The 12,875-nt window shown below is 39.3% G+C and overlaps 2 protein-coding genes across 2 annotated transcripts; both read left to right on the top strand.

The window, feature by feature from the left end:
- The first annotated feature begins 113 nt into the window (after positions 1-113).
- Positions 114-4,473, top strand: wdr82 (WD repeat domain 82). The gene is made up of 9 exons (XM_069145433.1): positions 114-524; positions 1,416-1,513; positions 2,190-2,256; positions 2,386-2,485; positions 2,618-2,734; positions 2,833-2,988; positions 3,253-3,322; positions 3,634-3,776; positions 4,269-4,473. Exons 1-9 carry the CDS (start codon positions 364-366, stop codon positions 4,296-4,298), a joined length of 942 nt encoding a protein of 313 aa, XP_069001534.1. The 5' UTR covers positions 114-363; the 3' UTR covers positions 4,299-4,473.
- Positions 4,474-5,430: 957 nt separating this feature from the next.
- On the top strand, positions 5,431-12,065 carry twf2 (twinfilin-2). Its single transcript, XM_069145420.1, has 9 exons — positions 5,431-5,772; positions 8,592-8,770; positions 9,468-9,563; positions 9,692-9,796; positions 9,959-9,973; positions 10,203-10,328; positions 10,488-10,638; positions 10,908-11,029; positions 11,418-12,065. Exons 1-9 carry the CDS (start codon positions 5,676-5,678, stop codon positions 11,583-11,585), a joined length of 1,059 nt encoding a protein of 352 aa, XP_069001521.1. The 5' UTR covers positions 5,431-5,675; the 3' UTR covers positions 11,586-12,065.
- The last annotated feature ends 810 nt before the right edge of the window (positions 12,066-12,875 follow it).

Genomic DNA, 12,875 nt, shown 5'->3' with positions numbered 1-12,875 from the left:
TTTCCGGCCAATGCGCATGTCCGACGATCAATGTGCGCGTCACTACGTCGAGAACGCGTTTGCTTTTCCCTCCCTCCTTCACTGCCGTGCTAAAAAAAAAAAAAAAAAAAAAAAAAAAAAAAAAGTACCACAGGCGGGATTTCTTCGCTGTTTTTGAACTCTACTTCTTTTTAAAAAAAAAAATATTTATACATCTATATATGTAAAAAAAAAAAAAAAAAGGACAAACAAACAAACCCGTTAGCAATTTCGTGGATCACATCGCTAAACGTGAGATCTGTAAATCGTTTTTTTTTTTTTGGGTTGTTTTTTTTAAAGTACAGCGAGGGCCTTGCCTCCCCTCAGCGCCGCAGACGGGCCACCATGAAGCTGACGGACAATGTGCTGCGGAGCTTCAGGGTCGCTAAAGTGTTCCGAGAAAACTCAGACAAAATCAATTGCTTCGATTTCAGCTCGAATGGAGAAACGATTATTTCCAGTAGCGACGACGACTCGTTAGTTTTGTACGACTGCCAGGAGGGAAAGTAAGAGCGACTTCTTGTTTTACTCCCCTATTGTTTTTTTTTGGCGTTAGCTGCTCGCTATGCTAAGTTTAGCGAGGCCTAGTGCACTGCGCTATTGCTCTGCAGCGACTTGGTCCGGATTTGAAATACCTGAAATTACCCTGTTGCCTGCAATTTGAAGTGTGCCTGCAAAACATCAATTTTGTCCGCTTTTTTTTTTATTTTATTTTTTTTATCTTAGGCTACGTGCTGGTGAATAATAGTCCACTCATGTCGCTCGAAGTTGTCCTTGCTCTTAAAAAAAAAAAAAAAAAAAAAAAAAATGCTCGAGTTGTTTGAAACCATTGAATAAACAAGGACTCCCACTAACTTCTACTGAACCAACCTGACGGCATTAAGAGCATTTAGGTTGGATTAATAAATGGTGCAGAACAGAGCTACAACAGTCAGCCAATAACTGATCGACTGGAAATGAATCACCGACCACGTTGATAATCGATTAACCGTTTTCAGCCATTTTTAATATATATATATATATATATATAAATCTGATTCAAGCTTCCTAAATGAGAGTATTTTCTTATACTTTTGGTTCTCTAAGATAGCAGACTGTGTATGTGTCAATTGTGAAATCATATGGAATGAATTTTCAACCCAATCAAAGTGTCCAGTGATTCAAATTTTTTTTTTTAAATGATTGCAAATCGTAGCTCTGCCTTAATGTGTTGTAAATGATCAATTTACTGGCTTTAGTAACCCAGGCTGGTCGTAAAATGTCAGCGCTTATATGAATGACCTAAAATTGGTGACAACATCTCGATATTTGTCACAACAGATTGATAGCATCTGATTGGAAAGCTTGTACCTAATGTTGTTTTTTTTCCTTTCTCATGTAATTTTGACTCATGGCAGACCCAAGAGGACTCTTTACAGCAAAAAGTATGGAGTGGATCTGATCAGGTACACGCATGCTGCAAACACAGTGGTCTACAGTTCCAACAAAATCGATGGTATGTTGATGCGTAAAATACTCGTTAGTAGTTTTTATTTGTTTATGTTGCAAGAATAAGTTTGTGTACAAAAAAGTATGTTGGCAGAATGAACAATTTATTACAGGATCAAATATCATAGATAATGTATTTTGTGCATTAATGTCATTAATGATATGATAACTTGTGTTCCTGATTGAGTAATGGGAGTATAGTGGCAAACGAGGACAGGTATTTGTTGTGCATTTCAATCAGCTAGAGCCGTTTCATACATTCAGACAAATGCAGAAGAGGGCGGCATTTAGGTTTTTGTTGAAATATTAGATTAAGTTTCCAGATATGATCTTGTCTCAGCAATTTTATTCTAGCAGTATCATATGTTTTACTGGTCGAACTGTAGAGATATTTTCCAGTGGTTTGATGTTGACAGGGTGCCGTACAAATGTGGACGACTGCTGCATCACTGGAGTCACATTACTAGCTGTGGTCTGAGGTAGTTGTTTGTACAGTTTGAGGGTCTGTGATTCTGCCCCATACAGGAGCTAACTGTACAAGTGACTGCCTTGCCCACGGTTGAGTCCACTCATCAGACCTGCTTGTAAACCTCTTCTCACGGGAATACTTGCTTTTGTTTTGCTGCTGTTGGCCACGGTTAATGTTCTTCTCGGGTTTAATGATGTCGCTCTTTGTCTACAAGATACGATCCGGTACCTGTCCCTCCATGACAACAAATACATCCGCTACTTTCCTGGGCATAACAAAAGGTGAGAACTGGATACATGCTGGTTTGTCTGTGTATTTTGATTTGATTTTGTTGTCGTCTTGGAAGTTGCTCTCCCCTGACTCTTTCTTTCTTTGATTTTTTTTTTTTTTTTTTTTTTGTGTGCGAGCAGAGTGACATCTCTTTCCATGTCTCCTGTGGATGACACGTTTATTTCTGGCTCACTAGATAAAACTATCAGATTGTGGGATTTGCGGTCACCAAACTGCCAGGTTAGTGTACTTTTCCTTGTAGTGTGGTGAGCTCTCATTGGTGTTGCACCTGTATCTAATTTATACTATAATATTGATATAGAGGTCTGTTAACTGATAACTGACCTTCTCTTGTCATTTGTTAAATTTAAGGGCCTGATGCACCTGCAGGGGAAGCCAGTGTGTTCCTTTGATCCAGAGGGTCTCATTTTTGCTGCCGGAATAAATTCAGAGATGGTTAAACTTTATGATCTGAGGTCGTTTGACAAGGTAAGACGTGTTTGTGTGTGTGAGACTTGGTATATTAGGCAAATTCGTGATGACTGTAAATAACTTGACAAAATAATCACGTTCTGTCTCGTCAATAGGGTCCCTTTGCAACCTTCAAGCTTCAGTATGATCGAACATGCGAGTGGACGGGCCTCAAGTTTAGTAATGACGGCAAACTCATTCTTCTTTCCACTAATGGCGGAGCCCTTCGCATCTTGGATGCTTTTAAGGGTGCTGTGCTACATTCTTTTGGGGTAAGAGACAAGTCATTACCATGCACAAAGTGTGGAAAATATGTATCATGTTAAAGAAAATGACAAAATACATGAAGACCTGGTCATAGTCAAGTCTTTTAAATCCAGCAGAATTGAAAGTCATAGATGATTTAATGTAATGTAGACATGGTTCCCAACATCTAAGGGACTATTAATGTTCATTTTATATCATGTTGCTCGCTGTTACAGATTATATTTTCACAGAATAACTGCTCATTGACGCTGCTGTTTATTGTCCCACAGGGCTACAATAACAGTAAAGGTGTAACACTGGAGGCGTCATTCACGCCGGATTCTCAGTTTGTTATGATTGGTAAGTTAAGATTTCCCTTGTTGTTGCTTAATTTTGGCAATGCCTTCCACATTATTTCATGTGAGGAACAAAGCCTTAATTAGTACTTTTATGACAAACATTAAAAACGGTTGATTTAGAATTTTACTGAAGCCACAAATGACAGGAAGTATGTAAAAATCTACTCTTAAACTGGAGTGATATTACAGAGCAAATATTTTGCATCTGAAGATGCACCGTTTCTGAGCTCACTGATGACAGAAGGCCAGCCAGGGCTCGTCATGTAGCACTGCATATTATGTTTTTATCAAACGTTTGTTCATTTATTTCAGGCTCCGAAGACGGAAAGATCCACGTGTGGAACGCAGAAAGCGGAATGAAGGTGGCGTTACTAGACGGGAAGCACACGGGCCCGATCACCTGCCTGCAGTTCAACCCCAAGTTCATGACGTTTGCAAGTGCCTGCTCCAACATGGTGAGTGGATCGAGGAAGTGGATCCTTAAAAGACTGCCGATCTCAATTGTCCGTGGAGAATTTAGTACCAATAAGACAAATGCAGTGTGACGTCACTACCTCTGTTTGCATCATTACATTGTTTTGTTACTGTGCTGCTCTTCCCTCCATCCTCAAAACAGCACACGCCTGAAATAACAGTACACTATGTCAGAGTGTGAGGGTTACAACATGACATGAGAGAGACGTGTGCTCAGTGAATTTTTCCAGACATCACATCAGTAAAAATAAAAAACAATTAAAAAAAACAAAGCTGTGTGAAAGTTAACAGGATGGAACTCAGCTGGATGTAATGGGGGAAAAAAAAAAAATGGGTTAGTCACAAACGAAGAATTAAATCCACTTATTTGAGAAAAATATGGGACTGCATACACATGCACGTATTCAAGTACAACACGTGTACATAGTGACTGAAATTTGACCCAAAATATTTTTTTGTATTTAATCTTTCAGGCATTCTGGCTCCCCACCATCGATGACTGATGTTGTAGCAGAGTGACCAGCAGGGTTCAGCACAGAGAGAGCTCTGTGTGGATCTCACAGGAAGAGTGAAAAATGATTTGTAAATATGAAGTTAGCAGAAATAGTTTACCTGTCTATTGGTTTTTTTTTTTTTTATATTTCTATTTAACATTAAACTGTTTCTTTGTAAGATGTGCATTTTGAATTTATTATTGAGTTGATTGGATTAATTACATGTGTTAGATTTTTACTACAGAGTTGTAGTCCATGAAATAGTTTTCTGATTTAACCAGTGTATATATACACAATCAGCCACAACATTAAAAAACATTTTCAGGTGAAGCATTAAGTGTAATACAACCAGTCCAGCAATAAATCCTCCCTTCAAAAGGATTATAATGCTTAGCTAATTGTTTAGTTAACAGCTAATTGTTTTGAATGAATATAAAAATTAAAAACCCTCTGAAATGAGTAAATTTTGTCCCAATGCACTTTGATATATTAGAGCAAATTATTATATGTGAATAGTTCATTTTAAGTTTGATTTAGTGATGTTGACTTTCAGGTTTAATGTAATTGTACAAACATATGATTCGAATATGGGCTATTTTTAACCCCACTTCATCAGTTTTGAAATGTGTTTATCGGATTGGGAAAATGCTGTAGGAGTGGCCTGCATTTTAAAATGGCAAAAACACCTTTCACAATCTGTTGACAATCATAGCCGTCATGTGGCGAGGAGAGGAAGTTTCAAGTTGAAATAGTTGAATGCACATTCCAAAGCAATTTGCTCCGTTTGATCTAATTTGGTTCATTTTTAGATTAAGTCCCTGCTTGTGTTTTTTTTACCACCAAGTTTTTTTTTAATTTGTCATCCATAATCTGCAGAATTTTTGTATTTCACTCAAACAAAACATGGTAAATAAATTTGCTTGTGGCAGTAGCATCACATTGGTAATTTTAACACAGAAGTTTAGTCATTATATTTGCAGATCATGCTCTCCTGCTCTAGTGGCGGCCCTGACGTGTGGTGGGCTTCTCACAGGCCTGGACAGTCACTGGTAGCTAAATTTGGGAGAAGTGATCAGGTTCCCTCTCTGTGTGCACATGATACCGTCCCAGTTACTTGAGCAATGTCCCGTCGCTCACTGTCACACACACTACCAGTGAGTCCAGACACACTTAGTGATCCTCCTCTTCAGTGGTCAGCACACTGCTTGTAGTCACTATCTGAAGTGAAGGACATTTTGACGTTGTACTTTTGGACTTTAGTATTTATTGACTAGACTGAATATTTGGCCTGGTGCTGTGGAGCTCCATCTCTGTCCACCGCTTCTCCTCCGTCTGTCGACACCCCTGCTACAGCCCCTGGTGGGAGGAAGACGCCGCTGACCCGCCATGTTCCTCGCACTAGTGGTGACACCGGAGCTGAGGCAGTTCCTGGCCAGGGCAAGAGGTGGAGGGGTGCGCCTCATCCAGGTGCGCATCCATGACGGTGAGTGACCCAGGACGTTGTAGAGTGGAGCTGTCAAACATGAGTTGTCTCTCGGAGGGTTGATAGATGATAACTTGACGTTGTGTAAGTCTGGCACAACTGTGAGGGGAAAAAAAAAACATTTTACACAAGCTTTTAGGGAACTGTCCAGTTTGTTAAAATACAAATTGTCACTCGAGTCATTTGGGGAAATAAGTTCTTGATATGTAAATAACTTGACTCAAATTAAACTAGGGATCAAACTTTTTTCATTACTGAGTAATTTGTATATAATAGATGAAAATTAAAAAATGTCAATCATACTATCCTGAAGCCTGAATATCTTGTTTTCAGTCTAAACCCTGTCTTTCCAAGTCCTTAAAGGAAACTTCAGGAAGTGTTTAATGGGATATTGCAGCTTAATATTTTCTAAACACGAGCAGAGAAACTAAAACAAGGGATTATTTAGCAAACAAAAAAGATTAATTGACTAATTGTTCGAGGCCTTAACTGAACAACGTCTACTTGTGACGACTAATCACAGGTTATCTCCTTTGCGTTGAGATAAATTGGGAACTGCTCAACCTTGGAGAGTTTATTTTAAAGAAAGCCCTCAAAACATAATATTTGTTCATTGAGATTGTTAAGAATTTTGGAAATACTTTCATATCAGTAGTAAATGTTTTTAAATGACCTTCTGGCCTTTTCAAAGAAAGAGGGTTTATTTTCCATAAAAAAAAAACAACAACTGGTGTTTACCTCTGACTCGATGTAATGGCAGCACCCTAAACTGTCTTCAGCTCAACTGCTCACTAAAAAGCTGTACAGTTAGTGAGGAGGAGATACAAGTGGACATGAGTGTGTAGTAAGGGGTCAAGAGCACAGGAACAAGTCTGGAATTGCTACAGACCTTTTGTGTGACGTAAGAAAAGAGGATTGTAGCAGCTGTTGTGTGAGAGCGGTCATTCAGTGTCAGCTGAGGAGCTTGTGAAAAAAGGATCAGTGAGGCGATGTGTTTCTAGGTAGCTGATAAATGGAAGTGGACTAAAATGTTCACGTGGTGTTTACATCTTGTTTTGGTTATATGATTCAGGGCAGATGCTTTCTGGGACTTTTTGGTACCCTATCTTTGTGCACTGCGCTATCATATTAACCTTTGGAGTATTAATGTCAACACGGGCGAGCTTGCTGAACGGTGTCTGGTCGGTTTTTACTTCCTTACTAAAGCACTTTGATCTCTGTGTGGCGTCACTTGGCTATTTGGAGCGACATGTGACTTGACATGGTCGCGGGCTGCTGTCCATAGCTGCTGCCCAGACGCTCATGTTTGCTCCAGTGTCAAAAGAGGAAACGGATCATTCAAATAGAATTCATCACTGCTGGCATCGGTGCACCACTTCCTCTCACCCAAATGAGAGTCTCATGATACCATTTAGTTTTAAACCTGCGGAAGAAAAGACAACGCACAGCACCTCGAGTGGGTCCTGGACATACAGTTTTATATGAACGTGGGCCTATACAGACGGCAGAGAATGGCTGATGGAAACTATGTGTGCAGAGCTGGAATGTGTTGCGGCTCAAAATAGCAACATTGCCCAAGAGATGGTCAGGAAATCCCCCTGCACCCCACAAGGACATCAGACTTTAGTTTTGTGTGATGTTTTCTGTGGGTTTCATCAGTGTTTGGTGTCAGTGCCACAGAGAGATTTAACCCGTCTCGTCAAGAAATTAATCCAGCAGTATTTTTTTTTTTAACACAGGAGGCTTCTGTTTCTTTCGCCACAGTTCTCGACTGACTTCAGAAAAGTGACTTTAAATGTTATTAAGCAAATATTTTGATGACAAAGCCTAAACTTTCTCTTGTTCCCAACTGTGATGATTTGCTGCTTTTCTCTGTTACAACACTATAAGCTGTCTGAAATTTGAACATGTCACTGCTTAGGAAAGACTGCAGGGAAAAATGTTGAGCAGTTTTTACTATTTTCCAACATTTTATAGACCAAAAAACGAATCTTTTAATTGACTAAATACTAGTAATGAATTATCAGTTAGTTCCAACTGTAGCTGGCCAAAATATAAAGGGGTGACGGTTGATAACACTATATCTTCTTTTCTTGACAACATAGACCAAGCTCCGAGTTTGTGTTTGTATGTCACCACATGTGTTTAGACTATAGTTGTTTATACAGAACTGGACTTGATAAGAGTCCAAGTGGTGCAGGTCGTGCCAAACGTCAGAAAGAAATGATTTCTTCAGTGTCCACATTATTTGCAGTAAACATTAAATAAATCAGAGTGATAGTATGAAAAATCAACATGTCTCCATGTTGCAAGAAACATTAATAATAAATAAATTCTGAATTTTTCAAAAAAACAAGATGGAGATATTTTTGGACTTAGAAATTGAACCATTTCCTACTCTTCCGTTTTGTTGCAGTTTTTCTTTCATGCTAGATAAATGTAGTAAATACCTACCTACAAAAAAAAAAAAAAAAAAAAAATTTCCCCTCGGGGATTAATAAAGTAAATACCTACCTACCTACCTACCTACCTAGATAGTTTGTGTAATTACTTAAAGACCAAAGTAAATAAATGCCTGAGAGGTAAATTGCATTCATTCTAAAGGATATTGAATAAGTAACCAGCCACAAGTTCTACAGAAGAACAAGTTCAATTGCTGATAATAATCAAATTACAATTATTGTTTAAGTAAACTATTATTGCCTGATCATGGCTGACTGTCCATGGATGCCAGGGTTATCTGACTCATATTGTAAGTGGGAATGTACAGCGTATTATATGGTTGGGAGGTACGTGATGAATGGTGGTCTGCTTTTCAGAGCAGCTGGTGCTGGGGGCTTACAGAGAGCCGCAGCAGAGCTGGGACCAGGACTATGATCACTTCCTGCTTCCCCTCCTGGACGAACAGGAGCCCTGCTACATCCTGTACCGCCTCGACTCCCAGAATGCACTAGGCTATGAGTGGATCTTCATCTCATGGTCTCCTGACCAGTCTCCAGTAAGACATGCCACTTATTTTTTATTCTGCTCCACATACCAGAGTCACAAAAGCACACTGGCTTTAAATTTCTACATTTTGAGGTATTCCAACTATTTAGTATTGCATTTCAATAGAGTCATGGGAATCTGATAAAAAAAAAATATGATGCTGCAGTATCCTGACTTTTAATTCAGGAATTTCTGATGCTGCACTTATATTTTGAACAACATAGGTTTCCCATGAGGCAGCGCTTATGCGGTTGTCATTTTCTGTTGTCATGACAGAATTGACCACCGCATCGTCACAGTAGAAGGCAGTTCTCATCCGAGCGTTGTAAGCAGGTTTAGAAACCTACCTTTTCATTTCATGTGTACAGTTCAATTTAGATTCTAGAAACGTGAAAATTTGGGTCGCGATTTTATGACTGAGGCCTGATACCGCTGATATTAATCATTTGCGGCTGACTTTTACCTTTCTTTTTGTAAAGGCCCACGTCTTTCACACTCCACACCTCCAGATTGCAAATCTGATTTTCTGTCAAATGCCTGCAGTGTCGCGCTCAGATTATCCAATATCAACTTGATGACAACACATCACAACTTCAGTGTCTTAACATTTCTTTCGTGAATTCATGCTTTTTTGTTCACCAGAATTGTATATAGGTTTCATCCAGCAGCTAGATATTTACATACATTTTCCTCTGTGACGGTTGCAGGTGAAACACAAGATGCTGTATGCTGCCACCCGGGCCACAGTGAAGAAAGAGTTTGGTGGTGGCCACGTGAAATATGAGATCTTTGGCACAGCTGAGGTGAAAACCATTTAAATTCACTACACACTTTACAATGACAAAACTCTGTTCTGCTGAGAGGACATGCCTCAGTAGCATTTGTCCCGTGCCTATCGTAAAAGGGCCTCTTGTTGTGCTTGCAACACTAGGAGGACATCTGTTTGTTGGGCTACCAGCATCATGTGTCATCCTGCTCAGGTCCTGCACCCCTCACATTAGCTGAGCAGGAGCTCCAAAAGATCAAAATCTCAGAGGTAAGAGGTCAGCTTGCCCTCAGCAGGGCTGACATCATTGCACATAGCTTTGTATGTGAGCTAGTTCTTCTTTTTTTTTTAACACGTGCCCAAGTCTGCTTGTGTCTTCCATATAACTTGTACAATTTGAAATGTAACTGTTTGTTGTGATTGCCTTTTCAGGGCCGGGTGAAACAGGTATGTTGATAAATAATGATTGTTTGTGTGTGTTTTCAATATGAATTCAGTAACAGTTCCGGACACAGAGAGAACCTTCATTTATTGGTTGTAATAAGTGATCAGTTTTTAATATCTACAATACAGGAAAATAAAAACTTATATTACCCCATTAAACACTTTTTGGATTTTCCTGTAGAGACTTGAAAAGACAGACAATAGATACATGTCTGCTTGCTGCCCCCTGCAGGTGAAGACAGAGATCAACGTGGAGAGCAAGCACCAGACACTTCAGGGCCTGGCTTTTCCCCTACAGGAGACAGCAAAAAGAGCCCTGCTGCAGCTGGCCCAAAAATGCATCAACTATATTCAGCTGGTGAGCCTATGACTTGATTTCAACTTACAGTCTCTTGAAACCATGACAGTGACATTGGTCCAGCCTCAGGCTATAAAGTTGACTTAAACCCCAATAACAGGAGCAGTTTTCATCTGGAGTGTTGATATAATAGGCATCTGCTTATTCATTGTGTTTCAGAGGCTGGATGTAGAGAAAGAGACGATTGAGCTGGTCCACTCTAACCCGACAGAAACTCGAGATTTACCCCGCAGAGTTCCCAAAGACACTCCCAGATACCACTTCTTCCTTTACAAACACTCCCACGAAGGAGACTACCTGGAATCTGTTGGTATGATACTGATCCTTGTACTGTGATAATCCTATTGTTTTCACATCTGTGCAACTGAATTACAGACACTGATGGGACCATTTCAGAATATTTAAATCACTGCTGCCCAACAGTTTTTGCATAGTCAGTTTTCCTTCGTATAACTTCAAGCCAGAAAGTTTATTTTTTTAATGTTTTTTTCCCCTCATTAATCATTCAGTCACCCAAATATAATCTTGGTATCTCTTAAATATGATTTTATAATCTTTACAATTATTCCCTGTCTACAGTGTTCATATACTCCATGCCAGGATACAGCTGCAGCATTAAGGAGCGGATGCTGTATTCCAGCTGCAAGAGTCGGCTCCTGGAGGAAGTGGAGAAAGATTACCATTTGGAAATTGCTAAAAAGGTAACAGATGGATAGATGGGGTGATGGCAGGACAGAACATTAGATAACTGAGTTTCATGCAGGGTCATGGCTACAATTAAGGATACTGAGGTCGTGTCAAGTCTATTTTCAACACGTGGTGTGCTTTTTAAAAGATGAGTCAAGTTATTTTAGACCCAATATATTTATACAGAGCTACTTTTTAAACCTACAGAGATAGATATATACAGGATTCAGTGTTAATTCTCCAGAACTTTTTGTTCCTGGCACTTCGAAATATCAAAATTATTTATATTTGTGGGATTTCGCGGGATAACCTAAATTCTGAATACACTTTTTTTTTTTTCCCACCTGCATTTTTACCCTATTTATCTATTCATTAATGGGTTTTTTTTGCATCTGTACACAGTTGGAGATCGATAATGGAGATGAACTGACAGACGAATTTCTGTATGATGAGGTCCATCCCAAGCAGCACGCCCACAAACAGGCCTTTGCTAAGCCCCGGGGCCCTGCAGGAAAAAGGGGACACAAGCGCCTTATTAAGGGGAGTGGAGAGGCTATGCAGGACAGCTAGAGGCGGACAGAAGTTCTCCTTGCGTCTAAGGTCCCTCACCTTCGCCCTCATTTCTCAAGACCCACTAACACCTCGTCCCAGAGAAACAAGCACAGAGGGGCCTTTTCTATGCCATGTTTCTGTGTACTGAATCCCTCAAAGACTATAACAAATGTGTTTTTAGTGGAAATGTATAAAATGTAATTGATAAATTATCTTTCAATGACAAATCAGGCAGATACATGTAAAGAAATCTGGAAAGAGAGCAGGCTGAAATGCAGAAAGACGCCCATGTTATTGTTGTAAAGCTAATCTGATCACATACTCACTAAATAAATCTGCTGTCTGTAATATAAAAGACCAGAGCTGAATTATAAATGCATAGTCAAATGTTTCAGTCCTTGTATGCAGCCTCCAGTACAAGTTTTGTATCAACTATGTTGGTAAAGAAAAAAAAAAACTGAGAAAGGAAATTCCAAATAAATGTTTGTTTATATTGTGGCATTTGATCTTCTTAATATAGATGTATATATTTCCAGGCTGCATGCAGAGTTGAATCCAAGTGGAGATGCTATCTCGATTAATATGTCTGTTAATATTTTATTGACGTGCTACACGAGATAATTAAATCGCCCCACAAATACGCATTGAATTAGACAAGCAGCTGTACATGCATAAACCTCCCCAAGCCAACAACATAAACAAAGGTCTTTTGCAATGACACATTTTAATGTTAAAGCCTTTGAAAGACTGCACTGTGATAAATGAACTCCCATGAAAATCATTTCACGTGGAGCTCTGAGGGGTGTACTACGAAGCGAGATTAGTGGGTTAGTATGTTGAGAATAAAGCCAGGGTTGTCAGTGTCACGGAGCTGGCCCTCTTTTAAGGTGGCTCGATCACCATGGTAACTTATGCTGCAAACTTAACCCGGTCCTGAGCAGGTTATGTTGGAGATATCGGATTAAAACGTAAGAAAGTAACACCCACTGACCAATCAGTTCTCTCTGAAAATTGTCCCCACCAATCAGAGAAGATCCAGTGGAGCTCGGTACGGTTCGTTTCATTTTTTATTTTTTATTTTATTTTATTTTTTTACTGATATCAGGGATTGATTGATGCACTAAAGCATTGCACTTGTTGCCTACTTATAAGATCTGAAAATAAATCTACCTCGCTTTGAATTATGATTTTATATGTATTTCTTATTTGGTCTTTAGTTCGTTTGACACCTCCCGGGCTGCAGGTAAAATGATAAGACTAACGTCATGAGAATAAATCTAATAATACATTAATTTCATGAATTATGTA

Source organism: Embiotoca jacksoni, unplaced genomic scaffold (genome assembly GCF_022577435.1).
Source record: "Embiotoca jacksoni isolate LCO1_2020_lvr unplaced genomic scaffold, fEmbJac1.0.p SCAF_1, whole genome shotgun sequence".
Classification (NCBI taxonomy): domain Eukaryota; kingdom Metazoa; phylum Chordata; class Actinopteri; family Embiotocidae; genus Embiotoca; species Embiotoca jacksoni.
Note: the sequence above shows the minus strand (reverse complement) of the source record. Positions and strands in the feature narration are given on the sequence as shown.

Coding starts and splice junctions, on each gene's coding strand:
- twf2 (XM_069145420.1), top strand. CDS start 5,676: ATGTTCCTCGCACTAGTGGTGACACCGGAGCTGAGGCAGTTCCTGGCC. Junction 5,773..8,591: donor CCAGGTGCGCATCCATGACG/GTGAGTGACCCA, acceptor TCTGCTTTTCAG/AGCAGCTGGTGCTGGGGGCT. Junction 10,639..10,907: donor AGACTACCTGGAATCTGTTG/GTATGATACTGA, acceptor CCCTGTCTACAG/TGTTCATATACTCCATGCCA.
- wdr82 (XM_069145433.1), top strand. CDS start 364: ATGAAGCTGACGGACAATGTGCTGCGGAGCTTCAGGGTCGCTAAAGTG. Junction 525..1,415: donor TACGACTGCCAGGAGGGAAA/GTAAGAGCGACT, acceptor GACTCATGGCAG/ACCCAAGAGGACTCTTTACA. Junction 2,735..2,832: donor ATCTGAGGTCGTTTGACAAG/GTAAGACGTGTT, acceptor TCTCGTCAATAG/GGTCCCTTTGCAACCTTCAA.